Consider the following 23436-nt stretch of genomic DNA (forward strand, 5'->3'; position numbering starts at 1 on the left):
GGTGTAATAAATAGAATGAGTTATAATTTTCAGTTAGGTTCTAAATTACTAGTAAATCCCATGTGCTAGCCTTCCTGAAGCAACTACTCAAAATATTTTCAATGTACCTGCAGATGTATTAAAGAAACAACTCCAATCACAGGGTGGTCTAAGTCTTTATTTCTCAGTCTCTCTCCCACTCGACCCTGTATTTGATCTGTTATATCATTTCAGTGAAGTCTAACATAAGCTCACAAAGCAATATTTCATTTTCTCAGTAAGTACCTTACAACCCTAGAACAACATTAAATTGAACCAGTTCAGAGAACTATCTTTTCCAGCCTGTAACGGACTAGCCAATAGTAACAATAGGTCTTCAATCTGCAAAATTAACTCCATTGTTCAGGGTGCTGACCTGCTCGTTAATTCCAAAGTTCCCTTTTGCATCTGGTTAGCTTCAATTCCATTGCTCTATCTCTCACAGTTTCACCATAATTGTTCTATCTCTTAGTTTTACTATAGTTGTTCTATCTCTCAGAGTTTCAGTATTGAGTTGTCTCTCCTCTATCCCCAGTCACCTTTTTCTTTTTATTTCTCCAGATGGTGTAGATCATCTTTCTTTGTTGCCTTCTTCTCTCAGCTGGCACAACTAATTCATTCATTCTTTCTCTTGATCTTTGCCTTTTCACAGATGTCCTCCCCCACACCCACAGAACACAAAATTTTCTTTCCCAGTTTTGACGAAGGTTATTGACCTGTAAAAATGCTGTTATAGTACCATTGATCACTGATAGGGGTTCAATTCCTGCTGCTGTATGTAAGGAGTTTGTACTTCTTCCCATGACCGTGTGGGTTTCCTTCCATATTCCAAAGACATACAGAGACGGCTAGTGAGATGTGGACATACTGTGTTGCCGCTGGAAGCCTCATTGCTAATTTGATTTGATGAAAACAACACATTTTGCTCTATGCTTCAATATTTTGATGTAAAAATAAAGCTAATCTTCAATCTTTAACTCTGTGTCTCTATCTAAACTCATTGCCTGATCTTTTTACTAATTCCAGCCCATTTTCCATGTGCAAAAATCAAATTTAGTTTGCTATATTTCAATTAACACTGTTACAAACAAAATAAAGACACCATATTTTTGAAACTTAAACCACTTTATTTTACTGTTTATATATGTAAATAGCATAATTTACAGTAATCAAAGAGAACAGCTTACATTTCTTTCTAGAAAGGCAAAAGGAAAGTATATCCAGTCATTTGCACACATGGTTTATTATCAATTGGAAGTTCATTATCCAAATCCTTAACAATCTGTGTAAACTTTATGCCAGGAGCCAAAAGAGATCTTATTTTGTGAGAATAAGTTCAGATTCATGATCTCTATAAACAATCAAAGATCGATTCAGAACACTTACCGTTAAGGTTTCTTTCAGTAAGGAGCTGCCCTGTACCTCACTTGACTTAATTTTTATGGTGGATTAGAGGCGCTGATATGTTTCAAAGGCCCAATTTATGTTGCAATCTTAGAACGGAGATGAAGGGATAGTTGGTGAATAACGCAATGGAGCCATTATCAATATAAATTGTTTATAATTATCTCCTACATATTTTCTATTAGCCGCATTGTTGTATTTATGATGCCAGAATTTAAAAATTTCATCAGTATAGATGTTGTTCCTTTTTGCGCCCTGTGGCGCATTGGGCAGCATTTTTTTTTTGCCGTTTCCTTAACATTTGTCTGCTTTTTATGAGACTGAGTTGCTAGCTTGACCCTCAACACAAGCAGGGGTGGAAAGTGTGCAAGGAACCGATCGGATTTGAACCCGGGATGATCCTCCTCAAAGTCCAGTGTGGATGTTACTACACCACCAGCCAGCCAGTATAGATGTTGCCACATCTGTTTTCTCTTGACTTTTAGGTAATTATATAAAGGCTAAAACTAAAGTTTAATATCTTTTCATTCCTGTGCTAAAGATTTTCTATGATAATTTAATGAAATTATCCATTAATCTTTCTCTCTATAACAACATTCTCAAATTCCTCCTGGCATTTGATATAACACAGAGTGTTTATAATACCCACATTAAGGGGTATTGTCAGCTCAATAGGGGTTTTTTTTAGCTGCAATGCATAGCATTGACATATGACTACTTTCAGCTTCATTTTTATGAAATAAAATATAAATTAAAATAAATAAATTCATAGCAGAAAACACAATTGATAGTTAACCACCTAACAATTTATTGCACCTTCTAAGAACAGTGTTTTTAAATGTATTCTTTCATATGATGTGTACATCATTGGTGACACCAGTGTTTATTGTCCATCCCTAGGTGCCTCTGATTGGTTGAGATAGTAATGACTCAGCACAATGGTTGATCTCAGTCATGCGAAGGCCAGACCAAAATAAGGATGGTGGATTTCCTCTGAATGACACAGGTGAACCAGATGAGTTTTTACAACAATCCAGTAATTTCAAAAGCCTACAATTACCAAGACTAGCATATTTTTAATAAAAAATAGACCCCAGGTTTATTTAATTAATTGATTTAAATTCTTGATTAGCCAAAGTGTGTTTTGAACTTATTTCACTAGATCAATGGCATTGAAACTTGGCAGCTAATCCAGTAATTGAATTAATATGATATCTTACATTTAATTCAGACACTTACAAAACTAGTCCTATAATACTCCCCATCACAATATTCTTTCATTGAACCTCAAAAAATTCTTAGTAAGAGCTGTACAAGCCTTTTATCACAAATGAAAAGTGGATCAGTAAAATCTTTTCAGCCATTCTACCTTATCCATTCAGAAAAAGAAACCTCATCACAGCACCTAACACATAGTGGAAGAATCATAAGGTTGTTTGCCTCCATTATTTTTCTAATATCCATTTCATAGTAAGTCCTAAACATAATTTAATAGTTTCTATTAATCAAGGTCTCAGATTCCAGGGATTAGTCTTATGATTTTCCTGCAAGGTTAGATAATCTATTTTGTGAATTGCTGGCATTAATGGGCATAACCGGAAATTTGAATATAAGAAGCTCACTCCTCTCTTTCCGAAATTCATTTTAGTTGAAGTCGTTGTTTCCCTCCATAGATGATTTCAATGGCACCAACTTTCCGAGGTGGAGTATAACATGTTATCATTACTATAAAGCTGGCTCATGGATAAATTTACAGAGTGTCTCACCAAAACAGCAGAATTTTAGTATGACATCATTTTACATACTTCCATGGCCTTTAAACCTACAATTTGCCTTCCTAACCTACAAAAACCAGCCCAGATTATCTTAATTTACATAAAAGGTTCAATTAAACTAAAAGGATTGAAAAGTACTGAAACCTACAATTGTCTTTGCCTCTGACAGACAATAACCGCAGTTTCACAGAATCAAAAAATAGCTTTCATTTGCCTACTTGATGACAAGGAATTCATGCCAATGCAAAAAAAGGTATGATTTCCATTCATGAGTTGAAATTAACAGTAATATAAAGTACCCGTACATACCACAAACATGGTAAGATATGTTAACAGCTCCCTCTCTGACTGGTAAATTTCATATCAAACTGTCCTATATGACATGCCACTTTTTTTAAAAAAAGAAGAGTATCCACAATAGAGCATGTTAAGTATCAGTTTGGCCTGTGTAAAAATGCAATTGTTTTAATTTTCAAATATATCAATTAATTAAAGTAATACAAAACGTTCCTGCAAGAAAAAAATATTCTTGTGTGTCACATATATTACATAGCAATACATAAAACAAGCATGTTGCTGTCAAATGATATCCTCAAAAGCTGTCTATGTAAGAATACTATTTTAAAGTAATTCTCTGGGGGATTGGACTAGACAAATTTATCACAAAGGAGCATAAGTCGAACCTCAAGAAATTTGGAATTTTCAAGGGAGTCTGGTTAATAGGCAATCTGCTATTAGGCATTGCTGTAGTTATGTTGTCGATGTTCTAACTACTGCATGATCAGGGCTCTTGTCATGACTTTCAATGTCATAATTTTGAATTTCACTGAGATTATTTCCCAAACATCTTCCAAATCTACAAAGAAGGTATATCCAGCAGAATGATAAAATAGACAATTAAACCACAGTATGTATGATTATTTATATCCAATTCTATATTATCAGAACTTATATTTTGATTTGCACAGGTCTACAACAAAAATGGTTGCAGTGTGAAAAGACAACCTTTTATGTAAATCAACACATGATAAATAATTTGGACTATCATTAAAAAAAACCCAGACAGCAGTGTTATTTTAACAAACATGCAGTATCAGGGATATGCTACGGGTAGATATCAAACAATATCTGAAGATATTTTTCACCCGTTAGTAAGCATGATGAATATCAAAACATCATTTAATGCACATTTTAAAATCCCTAAAATTATTTAGCTCTTAAGCACAACCATTTGGGCACACTCATTGGGTTGAATGGCTTAATTCTGCTCCTCTGTCTATGGTCTATGGTTTGTCAATTGAATATATTTAATGGATTAAACTGGGGGATTTTTTTTCCAATAAATTCCAAAGAAGGACTCCACTGAAACTGATCACCATCTTTCTATTTTTTTTAATGATATCATAAAAACTTAGAGAATGTTATCCAACCAGCTTCAACATAAGGAAATAACACTAAGAAATAGCAATTCCCATGCAACGGTGTCCATTGTTGATTGGATCTACTGGAAGCTTCATTGCACTGTGAATAAAATGGAACATATTTCTCTTCTAAATTATTTCAGCATCTTTAATGATACCGTGGAGCTGAACTGTGGATAATCCTTCACAATGAGTTAAGAATATGTTGAATTTGTTGAGACAGATACAGCTGCTTCTTTTGTGTATCAGGATAAGTTTGGGATGTGAAAATCAAAGATTACAACAGTTGAAAGACTTGGACAACTGAAGTCTCTGATAGCATGAAAATGTTTAGCATTTGCTGCATTTAGCAAACTTTGGTAATTCAATTCCTGTACACAGAGACAGAAACCCAGGCTTCTCAACTACAAAGGCTGGACAGATGAAATCAGTGAATTGGTGCTTGAAGGTATGAAGTAACTGTCCGTTGTGGGCATTGAAGAACGACAATTGGCCACTGTCACAGTCCACAAAAACACCAACGCTTGTTGGGAATTCTGTGAGAAGGACATCATGTGATGTACTGTTGTGAAGAAATTCGTATCTATGCCTATTTAGAAAAACAAGAATGTTAATAAGGTAACAAAATGAATGCAATGACAAGATAAAATTAAGCAACAAGCTCAAAGAATATGTTCGGTGTTCACATCAATTATTATGATCTCATCAACCAACTCAAAACAAAATTCAACCACTGAATGTCAATCAATGTTTGCAACAAAACAATGTTTTTCAGTTGAGGTTTTGCTGCAAGGAAACCAACTGAGATCAGTCAAATTACTGTAATCACAATTTTAGAAAAACGGCCCTTAAGTCCATTAGAAAAGGCTCAGTGTGACAGCAATCCTACCTGATTACACGATTAAAGTTGAAGTAGTATGTATGTACGAAGCTGCACTGAGGTAATGAACCATTGACTACCTTACTGCAATGGACAGCCAGCCAAATCATCATTAGTGATCCCTCAAACACGAGGAAATCTGCAGATGCTGGAATTTCAAGCAACACACATCAAAGTTGCTGATGAGCACAGCAGGTCAGGCAGCACCCCTAGGAAGAGGTACAGTTGACGTTTCCAGCCGCGACCCTTCGTCAGGGCTAACTGAAAGAAGAGCTAGTGAGACTCTTACTAGCTCTTCTTTCAGTTAGTCCTGACAAAGGGTCTCGGCCTAAAACATCGACTGTACCTCTTCCTAGAGATGCTGCCTGACCTGCTGTGTTCACCAGCAACTTTTATGTTAGTGATTCCCTCGAGTATTGATCATCAGTGATCCTTCGAGTGTTGATCATTAGTGATCCCTCGAGTATTAATCACCGATGGTCCACTCAAGGTGACCAGTAGAGTTCCGCAGGGATCTGTTCTGGGACTACCCCCCCCCCCCCCTTTGAGATTTTTATAAATGGCCTAGATGAAGTAGAAGAATGGGTTTAGTAAGTTTGCTGATGACACAAAGGTTGGGAGTGTTATCAATAGGCTGGAGAGTTGTCAAAGGTTCCAGCGGGATAGCAATAACATGCAAAACTGGGCTGAGAAGTGACAGATGGAGTTCAACCCGGATAAGTGTGAAGTGGTTCATTTCAGTAGGTCATATTTTGAAGACAGAATATAACATTAATGGTAAGACTCTTGGCAGTGTGAAGGATCAGAGAGATCTTGGAGTCCATGTCCATAGGACACTCAAAGCTGCTGCACAGGTTGACAGTGTTGTTAAGAAGTTGTATGGTGTGTTGGCCTTCTTCAACCAAGGGATTGAGTTCAAAAGCCGTGAAGTAATGTTACAGCTATATAAGACATTGGTTCGACTCCACTTGGAGTACTGTGATCAGTTCTGGTCACCTCACTACAGGAAGGATGTGGATGCTGTAGAGAGAGTGCAGAGATTTACAAGGATGTTGCCTGGATTAGGATGCCTTATGAGAATAGGGTGAGTGAACTTGGCCTTTTCTCCTTGGAGTGACGGAGGATGAGAGGTGACCTGATAGAGGTGCATAAAATGATGACGGGCATTGATTGTGTAGATAGCCAGAGGTTTTTTCCCAGGGCTGATATGGCTAACATGAGGGGGTATAGTTTTAAGGTGCTTGGAAGTAGGTACTGAGGGGATGTCAGGGATAATTTTTTCACACAGAACGTGGTGGGTGTGTGAGATGCACTGTCAGTGAAGGTGGAGAGCCGTATACAATAGGTTATCTTAAGAATGTCTTAGATAGGTACATGGAGCTTAGAAAAATAGAGGGCTGTGCGCTAGGGAAATTCTAGGCAGTTTCTAGAGTAGGTTACATGGTCGGCACAACATTGTGGGCCGAAGGGCCTGTAATATGCTGTAGATTTCTATGTTTCTATGTTTAAAACTCTCAATAATGTAACTACTACCAACTTTACAAATTGGTTCAAACCGGCAATGTACTATTGGCCTGATATGCACAAGCACCACTTAAATGAACCATGCAACCAGCAGAGAGTTGGATTTGATTGCTGGTGTCTGCTGGTTTTAACTGATCTTTGCAAAGAAGCCAGAAAGACTTCTGCAATTGGATTTATGTAACTAGTGCATAAATCACTCATCGTTCCTGTTCGTGATCGTGAACTTTCTGCTAGAGGGTGAGTATCGACACGTGGGATGGCCGAGTATCCAACTTGGCTGTGAGTTTTCCCTCCCAAGCGCAGATGGAGCTAAGGAATTAGCTGCACATGTGAGCAGCTGATCAAGCTGGCTGTTGCTATGACTTGATGGATGCATATCACTTTAGCGGATGTGTTAACCTGCTCAGAATCAGTAATATAGTAAATGATTGCATCATCTACGGAGCTCCGGAGCATAGAGTCAATGGAGCACTACAGCACAGAAACAGGCCCTTTGGCCCATCTAATCCATGCTGAACTATTAATCTGCCTAGTCCCATTGACCTACATCGGGACCATAGCCCTCCATACCCCTCCCATCCATGGGCTTATACAAACTTCTCTTAAATGCTGAAATAGAAGCACATTCATCACTTCTGCTGGCAGCTCATTCTACATTCTCATCATTATCTGAGTAAAGATGTTCCCTCTCATGTTCTCCTTAAACATTTCACCTTTCACCCTTAGCCCATGACCTCTAGTTCTAGTCTCACCCGACCTCAGTGGAAGAAGCCTGGTCGCATTTATCCCACCTATACCCCTTATAATTTTCTATACCTAACAGATGTACCTATATCGAGCAGCAAAATGATATAGTTAACTATAATGTTAAATACAATCTTAAGATATTAAGACCTAAGCAGAACTTAATGCATTATGTTTTACACTAGCTGAGAAGGGAATGAGCTTGTAGGACAAAATTTTCACCCCATTAGATTTAAAACCAAATCTTTTTAATGCTATTTCATGTTGGAAATCTACTTTATCCATGCTTGCAAATACAGTAGGCTCATGGTCTTCTGCTGCTGTAGCCCATCCACTTCAAGATCTGATGTGTTGTGCATTCAGAGATGTTCTTCTGTGCACCACTGTTGTAACACATGGTTATTTGAGTTACTTGAACCAGTCTGGCCATTAATTCTCCTTTGACCTCTTTCATTTACAAGACATTTTCACTCACAGAACTGCTGTTCACTGGATATTTTTTGTTTATCGCACAATTCTATGTAAACTAGAATGTTATGCATAAGAATCCCAGGAGATTAGCAGTTTCTGAGATACTCAAGCCACCCGGTCTGGCAGCAAAAATTATTCCACAGCCTAACTCACTTAGATCAGATTCCTTCTCCATTCTGATATTTGGCCTGAACAACAAATAAACCCCTTGACCATGTCTGCGTGCTTTTATGCCTTGAGTTGCTGCCATATGATGGCTAATTAGATATTTGGATTAACAAGGTATAGAGGTGTACATAATAAAGAAGCCACTGGGTGTACAGTATATTACTTCTCCAACACAACAACATCTGCATTCCCATGATCTTCTGTACTGGCCACAAAAGCCCCATGTGAGATTAATCAAAAACTACCTTTATGTGGAAGTTCACCTTTCCTGGGCCCAGCACACAAGTGCAATAACGAAGAAAGCAAGGCAGCACTCGACTTCCTTAGGAGTTTGTACAGATTTGGCATGAGATCTAAAACTCTGACCAACTTCTATAGATGTGTGGTGGAGAGAGTATGTTGACTATCTGCATCACAGCCTGATATGAAAACACCAATGCCCTGGAATGGAAAATCCTACAAAATGTAGTAGATATAGCCCAGTCCATCATGGGTAAAGGCCTCCCCATCATTGAGCACATCTACAGGAAGCGTTGTCGCAGGAAAGCAGCATCCGTTATCAAGGACCCTCACTACCCAGGACATGCTCTCTTCTCACTTCTGTCATCAAGGAGGCACAGGAACCTTAGGACTCACACCACTAGGTTCAGGAACAATTATTACCCCTCAACAATCAGGCTCTTAAACCAAAGTGGGGGGGGACTTCATTCAACTTCACTTGCCCATCATTCAAACATTTCCACAACCCATGGTCTCACTTTCAAGGACTCTTCATCTCATGTTCTCTATATTTATTGCTTATTTGTTACAATTATTTCCTCCTTTTGTATTTGCATAGTTTGTTGACTTTTGCACGCTGGCTGAACGCCCAAGTTGGTGCGGTCTCTCACTAACTCTGTTATGGTTATTATTCATTTATCGAGTATACTGCAAGAAAATGGATCTCAGGGTTGTATATGGTGACATACATGTACTTTGATAAAAAATTTACTTTGAAGTAGAATAGCCCCTGAATCCCACTATTGTGTAGTAAATAAAAGACAACTCATACCCTGCTGCAGTTGCATAATATCGCATGCACCACGATTTGTTACTTCTCCCCAATGAACAGCTTCTTGTGCTGAGGTATGTTACTCCAATCCTGTAGGCTTCACACCGGTCAACTGTTACTTCCCAGTAGTGTTGACCCCGAGGAGGCAAAGTTTCTCCAAGAACAGAACGGCACCTGCGGAGAGAGAGTGGTCACACAGAGATAATAATTTACAGGATAGCAATACGATCCACATGACAAACCTGCACTATCTTTGTTGACTATTATAACTGGGAGACTGATTCAGATCACTGGTGAAAACAATCTCTCCCTCAATGTCACAAAAACAAAGGAGCTGGTTGTGGATTACAGGAGGAATGGAGATGGGCTAACCCCTATCAATGGATCTGGGGTTGAGAGAGTAAACAGCTTCAAGTTCACATCACCGAGGACCTCACGTGGTCCGTACACACCAGCTGTGTGGTGAAAAAGCCAAAACAGCGCCTTTTTCACCTCAGATGGTTGAGGAAGTTCGGTATGGGCCCCCAAGTCCTAAGAACTTTCTACAGGGGCACAAATGAGAGCATTCTGACTGGCTGCATCACTGCCTGGTATGAGAACTGTACCTCCCTTAATCGCAGGATTCTGCAGAGAGTGGTGCGGACAGCCCAGCGCATCTGTAGTTGTGAACTTCCCATGATTCAGGACATTTACAAGGACAGGTGTGAAAAAAGGGCCTGAAGGATCATTGGGGACCCAAGTCATTCCAACCACAGTCTATTCCAGTTGCTACCATCTGGGAAACAGTACCGCATTATAAGCGCCAGGACCAACAGGCTCCAGGACAGCTTCTTCCACCAGGCCATCAGACTGATGAACTCATGCTGATTTGAGTGTACTCTATATTGCACTGACTATTCTATTTATTATAAGTGATTATAAATTACTATGATTGCATATGGCACATTTAGATGGAGACCTAACATAAAGATTTTTACTCCTCATGTATGTGAAGGATGTAAGAAATAAAGCCAATTCAATTCAGTTCTACACAGGAGTAGTTCACCGAGCTGACACCAATGATTTTAATGTATTGACTGTATGTTAAAAATGACACGTGTAATCAAAGATTAGGATAGACAGTAAATTGGCTGAGTTTGGATTCCTAACATCATGTAGAAAGAATTTTGATGAACACCTTGAGTATTGTCAGCATTTTTATTCCTTGGTTCTATGTTCTTGTCTCCAGAGAAAACACAACCAATCTACAGCCATCCTTAACAAATCGTTCCACTGAGAGCTTTGTAGCCAAGAACAAGACCATTGTACCGTGTGGTGGGAATTGCTGATCCTATTCCTCTAATGTCAGGGCTCTTTCACTGTTCGTTTCTGAATGACCCTTTGTGCTATCGTCCTCACCCAGATCCCCCACCCAATAATAGAGTTATACATCATGGAAAGAGGCCTTTCACCCCTACTGGTCCATGACACCCATCTCAAATAGCCCCCTTTGCCCGCTTTTGACCCACATTCCTCTAAAACTGTCCTATCCATATTCCTGTCCACAGGATTATAAGTGTTGTTAATACACCGGCCTCAACCACTTTCTCTGGCAACTCATTCCATGTATGGAATTCCGTATCATTTCATAAATATTCCACTCCCCACCATCAAATGTAAGACAGCCTGATAACAATGTAAATAATACTACCCTTCCCTTCCAAATGCCAGAAATTCTGCCAACTGCCTACTCAGTTTTAAATTTATAACAAACATCATGAATGCAGGCAAAGCTAGAAGGCACTGCAGATGGTAATGTTATTAAAGATTGTGAAGCCTGAGACCAAGTTCCAGCACAGAAGTTCCAAGTATACAATAGATGCAGGTCATCAAATGCATCCCCCCACCCATCTACTAATCCAATGCTGGCATCAACTCAGCCTTTGTGTTACGTTGTCTCCCACAGCCCTCAGTTCTTCAACCTTTAAAATATTCAACCTTAAATACACCTCATGATCTGGCTTTGACCACCCTCCAGACCATGGAATTCAAAAGGTTCACTACCTCAGAATAATTTAGGGTTTTAATTACAGCAAGTACCGTGAACTTGCTTTATTATCTCAAAAATATATCTGCTTTCTTCATGTCCTTTAAAAAACAAAACATAGTGTCCTTACTTGGTCTGACTTATACAAGACTACAAACAGATAGCTCTGTGGTTAACTCTCAGCTGACCTCTGAAGTGGTCCAGCCAGCCTGTTATGTTTGGTAACGGGAGTCCAAAATGCAGGTCTAACTTTGAGTTTACTTTAAGCGAGGTGCACACGTATTACGTGATAGATAGAAGGATAGAGAGATACTTTATTGATCCCAGAAGAAATTACAGTGTCACTGTAGCGTTACAAGTGCACAGATATACAAATATTAGAAGAGAAGTGAGAAAGAATAAAAAAAATAAGTTACCTCCAACAGTCTAACAGGAGGTGGTCATCACTTCCCTGGCTATAGATTGACTCTAAGAATGTAGAGTGATCTCATGTAGCGCTCTTTGGAGCAGCACAGTTATCTTAGTCTATTACTAAAAGTGCTCCTCTGTTCAGGCAAGGCGGCTTGCAGAGGCTGTGAAACATTGTCCAGAATTGGAAGGATCTTCCTTGGGGTCCTTTGTTCCACCACAGCCTCCATTGTGTCCAGTTTGACTCCTATAACAGAACCAGCCTTTCTAATCAGTTTATTGAGACTGCTGGCATCCTGTGTTAATGCCATTGACCCAGCACACCAAAGCATAGAAGACTGTACTGGTGACAACAGACTGGTAGAACATGTGAAGCAGAGGCCTGCATGCTCCAAAGGACCTCAGTCTCCTCAAAAGTAGAGGTGACTCTGGCCCTTCTTGTACACAGCCTCTGTGTTGGTGCTCCACTCAAGTCTGTCACCCAGGTGCACCCCCAAGTACTTGAAGGTTCTCACCACATCCACATCCTCACTCTATCAGGGAGTAGTGCAGGCTTAGTCTCCCTAAAGTCTATCACCATCTCCTTTGTCTTACTAATTTTGAGCTGCAGATGATCCAGCTTGCACCATTTGACAGAGTCCTCCACCAGGGCCCTGTATTCATCCTCCTGTACCCCCTTTATACACCCAAATATTGCTGAATCATCGGAGGATTTCTGCAGGTCACATGACTCAGTGTTATATTGAAAGTCCGAGGTATACAGGGTAAACAGGAAGGGAGCCAATACAATCCTCTGTGGGGCCCCAGTGCTGCTTATAGTCATGTCTAACACACAGCTCTGAAGCTGCACAAACTGTGGTCTGCCAGTTAGGTAGTCCGTTATCCAGGATACAATGGAAGTGCCAACCTGAAGTGAACTGAGCTTCTCCCCCAGCAATGAGGGCTGCATGGAATTGAAGGCACTTGAGAAATCAAAAAATATGATCCTCTTATCTGCTTATCCAAATGGCTCTGTTCAGCAGGTAGATGACAGCATTGTTGACTCCAATATGCCTCTGGTAGGCAAACTGCAGGCGATCGAGGGCTGATCTGACCAGGAGTTAGAGGTGAGCCAGGAACAGCCTCTCTAGGGTCTTCATGATGTGTGAGGTCAGGTCCACTGGACAGTAGTCATTCAAGATTTTCGGTTAGCCTTTCTTGGGTACTGGGACCAAGTATGATGTTCTCCACACAGTCGGGTCTCTTTCCAGGCTGAGACTCAGACAGAAGTCACATTTCGCGATGTCATAATGGCGTGAAGACATATACAATTCACATATATATTTATATATCACCTGTAATGAATTTTTTAAAGGAACCACATAGGACATCCACTGCATAGTGAAGTTTTAAATTGTTCCATTCAGGCCTAAAGATTTAATCACAGTGGAGGATTTCTTACTCTTGTGGAGTATAACTTCTTTCTTCACTCTGCTTGGCAGATGAGACTTGTGGCTATGAAACCAATTTCAGGTTTTGGAGCCTCCTCCATGATGACTGTAGGAGTTGACTCGGAGACTGCAGAAATGGTTCTGACAGCTCCAGTGATTTTTATTCTTGTTCTTTTTCCATCTTCTAGTTTGTGAATCCTGATCTTGATCCATGCATTTAGTTCACTGGAGTATTCTCTTATTAATCTTTCTGTTGCTCCCTTTACAATTTGATCTCTCCTCTTGGTAGCCAGGGCATCAAAGGTTACGGTGAGAAGGCAGGGGAGTGGGACTAAATGGGAAAATGGATCAGCTCATGATAAAATGGCAGAGCAGACTCGATGGGCCAAATGGCCGACTTCTGCTCCTTTGTCTTATGGTCTTATGGTTTCCTCGTCCACAACAGCATCTGATGAATCTTCTATTTTCATATCTTCATTGACTCCTTTCTTCATGGCCTTCCATTCATCCAGCTGGGCTTTGGTCTTGGCATCTACTTTTACAAACAGCTTTTTGTCTCCCATTTGAAGTTCATGTAATAGCCTTAATGATTGCAGAGTAGATTCTAGTTCTTTATATTCACAAAAGTCAAATGTTTGCAACTTTCCTGAAGCTTCTTGAGCTCTCTTCTAGCTTAAAACCAAACCACATTTCATAAGTAACTGCCCGATAAACATATCAAAGGTTTTCTCAGATATATTGCCTACAAAAGCAGTTGTAGTCAGACCAATGCTTCCATTACTTTCACAGTTCTTCTGAGCAGCATGGTCCTTCCTTTGTCCAATATTCTTTCCAACCAGAGTACAGAGGTTGACACCAAAATCTGTTTGTGCTCTGTTGGCCAATGTTTCATGGTGTACAGCATGGAGACAAGTGTGGCATCATACAGTACCTTGTTGAATTCACTTTCAGTTGACTTCATTGCAGGGAACATGGGATGCAAATCATGGATGGATCTCCAATCAAGTTGTACTTATCTCAGCCAATCAAGCCCCAACAATGCTGGTCCTCCTGTTTCTATCACATGCAAACTCAATGTGGTTTATTGGTTGTTTCATTTCATTCACACGGATTTCATTCTCACAGGAGTCATCTTTTCTCCAGTATAAGTTCTTAGTTGGATATCTGCAGGCTTCAGTTTAGCATCTTTGAAATGCTGTTCAAAATCATTTTATGGAATGACTGTAACAGCTGAGCCAGTGTCCAATTCCATTTTAATTAATTTGTTGTTCATTTCTGGTGTAAGCCATATTGCATGTCTATTGTTAGTTTTCATATTGAAAATCTAAAGGGTACTCAGTCTTGTATCACTCTCATCATTATCAGATTTTTCATCAATGGCATGCAGATTAGTGCTCTTTTTGCAAACTGCAACTTGACTTATTATCTTTTTCTCCTCTCCGTGCAGTCCATTTGTTTTTGTCTGCCCGACATGATCTTTGTATGTGATCTACTTTGTTGCACTTTCTGTGAGTTTCACCTTAAATCTGTAATTGTTCAGTGTATGAGAGCCCCTGCCACAATGGTAACACAATTTGATTGACCAGGCTGATTTCTGTTTAGACGCTGCAATTTTATTCATGTTCACTTTCATTCCTGAGTGCAACTCAACTGCATCTCTGTCTGTGGTTTCCATTGAAACAGCAATTTCAATTGCTCTTTTAAATGTAAGTTGGGCTTCAGTTAGGATCTGCTTTTGAATGCTTTCTTTTAAGATTCCACAAACTAAATGATCTCTTAGTGTATCATTAAGTCCATTACTGAACTGGCAACACTCAGACTATCTCTTCAATTCAGCCACATATGCTGAATGGAATCACGCTCTTCTTGATTCTGCTTATGAAATCCAAAGCGTTTTGCAATCAAGAATGGCTTCAGTTCTAAGTGTTCCTGCATTACACTGACAATATTACCAAAGCTCATTTCTGCTGGTTTGGTTGGAGCAAACTGTACACCTTTTGCACTTGGAAAAATTGGCACTTGCTTTTCAGTGGCTATTTCAGTTGCTTCAAAAATACTGTTCAGTATACATAAGCCAATTACCAATTGTGTAATCAAACTTGTCAATCTTTTCGATGTAGCCAGCCATTTTTGCTTTTTTTATGATTATTATCATCCAGTACTCACTTTTTACGAATCATCAATTCTTTCATTTGTGGCCTTTATTTTCTCTGCATGTGCTGGGCTACGTTTTTTACTCACCGTGTTTTTTTTTAGTTCAAACGATTCCCTGCATTTGAACGGGTCTGTACCCATCTCGGGCTCATTTTAAAAATACCCTGTTGCCAATATTATGTTTTTGTAACTTCAAATATTGAAACTAATTCAAAGGTACAAGAGTCCAAAATGTGAGTCTAATTAAGTTTACTTTAAGCAAGGCACGCATGCATCATATGTGTATATGTATGTATATATATATATATATATATATATATACACACACAAACTACACTACATTACTTAAATATTAAATACACAACTGCATCAAGTCTCTACAAGGCGTTCAAGCAGGCAACAACTCATCACCCTTTCCTTGGGGAAATTAGGACGAATAATAGTGCTATCTATACCAGTCACATTCTACAGATGAAATTAAACAAAAATCTCCCAGGTCCATTTGAAATAACAGGGATCTTGGCAACTGAAACTTTCGTGACCACTGGTGGTAAGTGAGGACTTGGCAGCCGACAGGTTAAACAGTGAGTTGGATGGATGAGCTGAATGACATAGGGCAGGAAATAAACAGCAGGGCTTTGCAAAGCCTGCAGCTAATGGACAATGGAGCATGAAATGCTATAAAACAGATTTGGGGGTTTCAGCAGGAGTAAAACTGTTACACAGGTAGGGTGAAATGAGCTAACAAATGTGATTCTTTATGCATTTTATTCAGTACCTTATTTAAATTTGGACCATAAACACAAGGGATTCTGCAGATGCTGGAAATTCAATTTTAATTTTGACCATAAACACAAGAGATTCTGCAGATGCTGGAAATTGAAAAGCAACACACACAAACTGCAGGAGGAACAAACAGTCGATGTTTCAGGCTGAGACCCTTCTTCAGGACTGGAAAGGAAGGGGGGAATATGCCAGAATAAAAAGATAAGGGAAGGGCAAAGAGGACAGCTAGATGAAATAAGTGAAGCCAGGTGAGTAGGAAAGGTAAAGGGCTGGAGAGGAAGGAATCAGATTGTGAGGAGAGTGGACCATAGGAGAAAGGGGAGGAGGAGGGGCAACTGGAGGTGCGGAAGGGGGTGTTAGATAGGCAGGTGAGAAAGAGGTAAGAGGCCAAAGTTGGCAATAGAAGAAGAGGGGAGATAGAGGGAATTTTTTTTCACCGGAAGAAACTGATATTCATGCCATCAGTTGGAGGTTACTCAGACAGAATATAAGGTGTTGGTACATGGACCAACATGTCAAAAAGGGTATGGGAATTGGAACTAAAATGTTTGGCCACCAGGAAGTTCCGCTTTCGGTGAATGCAGCAGAGGTGCTCGATGAAGCATTACTCCAATTTATGTTGGGTCTCAGCTATGTAGAGGCTGCATCGGGAGCACTGGACACCATAGACAACCCCAGCAGGTGAAGTGTTGCCTCACCTGGAAAGACTGTTTGTCCCCTGAATGGACGTGAGGGAGGAGGTGAATGGGCAAGTGTAACACTTCGGCCGCTTGAGGGGATAAGTGCTGGGAGGGAGATTAGTGGGTGGGGACAAATGGACAAGGGAATCACAGAGGGAGTGGAAAGCAGAGAGTGGTGGGGGGGGTGGAGTTGAAGGTAAAGATGTGCTTGGTGATAGGATCCCTTTGGAGATGGCGGACATTCCCTCCGGTGAATGATGTGTTGGATGCGAAGGCTCATGGGGCGCTAGGTAAGGACAAGAGGGACTCTATCACTGTTAAGGCAGTGGGAAGATGGGGTGAGCGCAGAAGTCCAGGAAATGGAGGAAATGCACTTGAGGGCAGCATCAAAGGCGAAGGAGGGGAAATCCCATTCTTTGAAGAAGGAGAACATTTCTGAAAGGAAAACCTCAGGCAGCATCAAAGGTAGAGGCGAAACCCCGTTCTTTGGGCAGCATCAATGCTGGAGGAGGGTGGAGAACACAAACATAAAATGCTGGAGGAACTCAGTAGGTCAGGCAGCATCAATGGAGGGGAATAAACAGTCCTTCATGAGGACTGGAAGGAAGGAGGAAGAAGCCAGAATAAGAAGGTAGGGAGAAGGGAAGGAGTACAAGTTGGCAGGTGATAGGTGCGGAGGAAGGCATGTGGGTTGGTAGCACTTTATTACTTTATATTTGAATGAATTCTACTTCCATTGAATCTGCATATAATTGAGGAGGTTTTGGAGTGTCTCTACTAAAAGTGGTATCGTTGTGATTTTACTTTGAAGTGAAGAGGAGATGGAGTTGAAATTCAGCTCCAGCCTGAACGAGGCACTAAGGGTGATATACAGTACTTTGACTCAGGTGAATGACTGACCAACTGTTGATGGGAGATTGCTTGTGTTTGAGCTGGGGAGCAGTGTCACAGATGGTGTGAAAGCAACATTACTGAACTTACCAATGTCTACTAGATGGAAGTTAAGCCACATGCCGACATAGAGTTAATGTGAAATGTGGCCTTTGTTTTCAGTCCACTGTTGCTGCCTGATTCATTGAGCATTTCCAGTTTATTCTTTTGAGTTTATGTCAGACTTATAGCATCCAGATAATGTAATTATTTTAGTCTGTTTAGTGACATTTATTAAACCAATTCAGGCACAGGGCACTTCAGAGAGAAACGGATAGGAAACTACGGAAGAGGTGGAGTTGAGCATTTTAAAAAAGAATTTCACGAAGATGGAGAAAGGGCATGCATCAGAGAAGGATCATTCCTATCCTGATGGCTGTGATATTGCCATGAAGGCAAGGTGAGTGAGTTTAGTGAATTCAGTCAATATACTGGGTGAACCGTATGGGATTATGGGATCGATTGCAAGAACATGGCAAGAGTGTGTGTGGCTGATTGGTCGTGCAGTGAACTGATGGGGCCTCCTGCGCGGGGAGGGCTCTCTCTTTCCGCACGGGCTGACGCTCATCTCAGTGGGCCTAGTTCCTCGCTCCCACACTGTCAGTTACCCAGCATGTATTGTGGCTAATATGACTCAGTGAAAACATCAATCCAACTGCGTGGTTGTCATTCTTGCTCTGCGCATACTTAACACTGGAAATGAGAAGGGAGGGAGGAGTGGGAAGTAAGTAGACAGAAACCGAGATGAGAATTCAAGGTTAAGATGGAAGGAAAAATTGAGAGGGAATACAGAGTCAGCAGAAAGGTGAGGTGGCTTTGCTTTGCAGCACACAGAACCAGTGCAAATAGTACCATAGTTTAGGATTATCATTACTCCCCAGGATAGTCCTCAAGTGTTAAGCAATACAGACCTGTAATGTCAAATCATATCTGAAAACTGGTGGCTATATCAACTGTGCAGCAGGCACAGTCAGATTTGCATTACTTGTAGTTGAGGGAGTTGAGAAAGAATCACAATCAGGTTTAATATCACTAGCATATGTCATGAAATTTGTTTCATAGCAGGACTACAGTGAAATACATAATATTTTAAAAATTATAAATACAATAAATATACATACTGTATATATAAAATTAAATTAAAGTAGTGTAAAAAGCAAAAAATAGTGAGGTAATGTACATGGGTTCATTGCCAATTCAGAAATCTGAAAGTGGAGGGGAAGAAGCTGCTCATAGAAGATTGGGTGTGTGGCTTCAGGCTCCTGTACGTCCTTCCCTGATGGTAGCAATGAGATAAGGGTATGTTCTGAGTGGTGGGGAATTATTTCATAGATTTTCTAAATCTTTTGCTGGTAATAAAGGTATTAGAAGAAGAGGTCAGGATGAGTTGCAGCAAATTAACAGTGGATATGACATCAATATTTATAATAGATTTGTAACGGATTTCCATTGAAGTTAATAGAACTGAGGCTCAGGAGCAAAATAAAATGTAAATTCACTACTATATGGTGCATCTAGTGGATGAAATTCCAGGCAGCTGTACGTCACTGTTCCTTCTAGTGATTAATTTGACAAGAACTATCCCAAAGAGGAAATTGGAAAGAACCAATCTGTGTGTGTAAGCTTCTAAATTAAGAATACAGTAAATGTAGTGAATCCACAGGTAATGGTTCACAATTCCACTTCTAAAGAGAGGGGAGATTTTCAAAGATAACAGAATGTGGCTCGAATGTTCGCAGGGATAATCAATTGACACAAAATACAGCTTCTGGCAGCAGCTTAAATCACTGCGGGAAAAGTCATATGATTGGCCGACAGATCTCCGTGGATACTAGATACCCTTGATTGAATTACCAGCCAGTAACCCAGCTGAGGGAGTCTGATGAGGTAATGAATTGGCTCAAGAACCTTATGTTTGTCATCTGAGAATGAATTACCTTAAATCCACTGAGAGACGATATTCATCATTTCTGACATTTATCCCTCACAGAAACTTTGCTAAAGAAACAGCTTCTTTGTTACACATTCCTTTGGCGGGGAAATAAAACATACCTTTGTGCTGTGTCTATTCCCCATTAAAAGGCGAGGGTATAAAGTGGTCTAGTCTTAATATTTATAATGAAAGTGTGCTCAAGTAATGTCACAGCAGTCTAGATGCAGAATCATAAAAAATACCCATTACTTTACATTTTGTAAAATGGTTACATTGAAACTCCATGTACAAATTACATCTATTAAAATTCCTCAAAAACACTATTATACTTCACCTCAGGTTTCTTGTCTGAGCCTTGTACTTAAAATAGCTCCAGGGGAACGGTGGAGCCTCTGAAACCAACAGTTGCAGTTCTTTTCTTAGCTTATCTGGTTCAGTTAGGCCATAGCAAATGGACAGCATATTTGAAGATGACATCAAGGTAAAAGGTACAGTGGACAGTGAGAAAAAGCAATTAAAACTTGCAGTGGGATCTGGACCAACTGGAAAAATGGGCTGAGAAACGGCAGATGGAATTTAAAGCAGACAAGCAACACTCACAACCCGCTGGAGGAACTCAGCAGGTCAGGCAGTATCCGTGGAAATGACCGGTCAATGTTTCGGGCCGGAACCCTTTGTCGGGACTGAAGAGGGAAGGGGCAGAGGCCCTATAAAGAAGGTAGGGGGAAGGTGGGAAGGAGAAGGCTGGTAGGTTCCAGGTGAAAAACCAGTAAGGGGAAAGATAAAGGGGTGGAGGAGGGGAAGCAGGGAGGTGATAGGCAGGAAAGGTGAAGAAGGAATAGGGGAAAACACAAAAACTCTTAACTGGTTTTTCACCTGGAACCTACTAGCCTTCTCCTTCCCACCCTCCCCCCACCTTCTTTATAGGGCCTCTGCCCCTTCCCTCTTCAGTCCTGACGAAGGGTTCCGGCCCGAAACGTTGACTGATCGTTTCCACGGATGCTGCCCGACCTGCTGAGTTCCTCCAGCGTGCTGTGAGTGTTGCTTTGACCCCAGCATCTGCAGATTATTTTGTGTTTAAAACAGACAAGTGTGAGGTGTTGCACTTTGGAAGGACAAACCAGGGTAATTTTTATATAGTGAATGGAGGGATACTGAGGAGTGCAGTAGAACAGAGATATCTGAGAATCCAGATCAATAATTCCTTGAAAGTAGCAACATAAGGAGATAGGGTAATAAAGAGAGCTTTTGGTACGTTGGCCTTCATAAATCAGAGTATTGAGTACAGTAATGGGCCATATTCGGGGACTCATCTTTGGATCTGAATGAATGTGTCACAGTTGGCACCCCCTTCATCGAGACTTGTGGATGAGCACGTGCCTTTGAGAATATACCAGGCATATCCAAACCCAATGCCGTGGAGGAACCAGGAATCTCATAGTCTGCTGAGGCCGGGAACCGTGCCATTCAAGACTGCTGACCTAGAACTATACAAGTACTTCAGGTACAAACTACGGAAGGCTATATTAAGATCAAATAAACAGTTCCAATGGAGGTTACAGACAAAATAGGATGCACATCAACTCTGGCAGGGCTTGCAGGCCATTACTTCCTACTAGGCAAACCCTAACATCATGAATGGCTCTGATGTTTCACTAGCAGATGAGCTCAATGCCTTTTATGCACGCTTCGCAAGGGAAAATAAAACTACACCTACACAAATCCCTGCGCTATCCTGTGACCTTGTGATCACTGTCTCAGAGGCAGACGTCAGAACATCTTTTAAGAGGGTGAACCCTCACAAGGCATCAGCCCCTGATGGTGACCTGATAAGGCTCTGAAAACCTGTGCCAAATGATGGGAGTGTTCAAGGACACTGTCGGTCTCTCACTACTGCAGTCAGAGCTGCCCATCTGTTTCAAAAGGTGCCCAAGACCACCAGGATGATCTGCCTCAATGACTATCACCCAGTGGCACTCACTTCTACTGTGAAGAGGTTGGTCATGGCTAGAATCAACTCCTGTCTAAGCAAAGACTTGGACTCGCTGCAATTTGCCTATCGTAGTCTTAAATAGATCTTAAAGCAGATGCAATCTCATTGGCCTTCCACTCGACCTTAGCTCACATGGAAAAAAGTAATATCCATGTCAAACTGCTGTTTATTTGTACAGCTCAGTGTTCAACACAATTGTACCCTCAATTCTGATTAATAAGTTCCCAGATCTGGGTGTCTGCCCCTTCCTCTGCAACTGGATCCTTGACTTCCTCACAGGGAGACCACAGTGTGGGTTGGAAATAACATCTCTTCCTTGCTGACAGTCAACACTGGTGCACCTCAAGGATGCGTGCTTAGCCCACTGCTCTACTCTCTCTACACCTATGACTCTGTGTCTAGGCAAAGCTCAAATGCCATCTATAAATTTGCTGACAAACACAACCTTTGTGTTGGCAGAATTCCAGATGGTAACAAGCAGGCATAAGGAGCAAGATAGATGAGTTGGTTAAGTGGTGTCGCAGCAACAACCTGGCACTCACTGTCAGTAAGACCAAGGAATTGATTGTGGACTTCAGGAAGGGAAAGTCGAGGGAGCACACACCCGTCCTCATCGAGGGATCAGCAGTGGAAAGGGTGAGCAGTTTCAAGTTCCTGGATGTCAGCAGCTCTGAAGACCTATCAAGGGCCCACCAAACTGATGCAATTACAAAGGCACAACAGCAGTTATATTTCACTAGGTGTTTGAGGAGACTTAGTACCACACCAAAGACACTCGCAAATTTCCACAGATGTACTGTGGAGAGCACTCTAACTGGTTGCATCACCGTCTGGTTTGGAACGGCCACTGCACAGGATCAGGAAAAACCTGCTGGAAGTTGTAAACTCAGCAAACTCCATCACGGGCACAGGCCTCTGCAGCATCCAGGACACCTTCAAAAGATGATACCTCAAAATGGTGGCATCCATCATTAAGGACCCCAACATCAGGATATTTCCTTCTTCTCATTGCCACCATCAAGAAGGAGACACATTCAACGCTTCAGGAACAGCTTCTTGTCCCCCGTTCCTGACATCAGATTTCTGAACAGACAATGACTCTGCGAACACTACCTCATTTTCTCTCTTTCTTTTTGCACTGATTTAATATATATATATATATATATATATATATATACTTTTTATTATAATTTACAGCTTCTTATAATTCTGTTTTGCAATGTGCTGCTGCCGCACAGCAACACATTTCACAACATATGCCAATGGTATTAAACCCGATTCGAATTCTGATTCAGAGGTTAGGATGCTATGCTGAAGCTGTATAAGATGTTGGTAGACATTTTTAATATTATCTCAAAGGTTTTGAATAGTGATATTTCTCCCCATCCTATTACTGCTATCTTTGGATTACCTATAACTTCTAGTAATTTACCCCCCTCAGTGCGTAGAATGATTGCATTTCTTACTTTAATGGCAGAAAGATGTATTCTACAACATTGGAAGGAGATTAATGCCCCAACTACGTTTTTTTGGTTCTCTCAAACGATACTGTGTCTAAATTTGGAAAAAACCAGAAGTAATCTTTATGATACTTCAGTTAAATTTGAACAGACCTGGAGATCTTTTATTCAATATTTTCA

At 40.7% G+C, this 23436-nt stretch overlaps 1 protein-coding gene across 1 annotated transcript in view; it reads right to left on the bottom strand.

The window, feature by feature from the left end:
• Nucleotides 1–1148: 1148 nt before the first annotated feature.
• LOC140197613 (cardiomyopathy-associated protein 5-like) overlaps nt 1149–23436 on the bottom strand; it is a 110237-nt gene continuing 87949 nt past the window's right edge. The window contains exons 12-13 of the mRNA XM_072257823.1: nt 9457–9630; nt 1149–5207 (exon numbers count right to left, since the gene is read on the bottom strand). Of these exons, the coding sequence (XP_072113924.1) occupies nt 4949–5207; nt 9457–9630 (433 nt within the window). The 3' untranslated portion in view covers nt 1149–4948. The remainder of the gene's footprint in view (nt 5208–9456; nt 9631–23436) is intronic.

The sequence above is a fragment of the Mobula birostris genome, chromosome 5 (genome assembly GCF_030028105.1).
Source record: "Mobula birostris isolate sMobBir1 chromosome 5, sMobBir1.hap1, whole genome shotgun sequence".
Lineage (NCBI taxonomy): Eukaryota > Metazoa > Chordata > Chondrichthyes > Myliobatiformes > Myliobatidae > Mobula > Mobula birostris.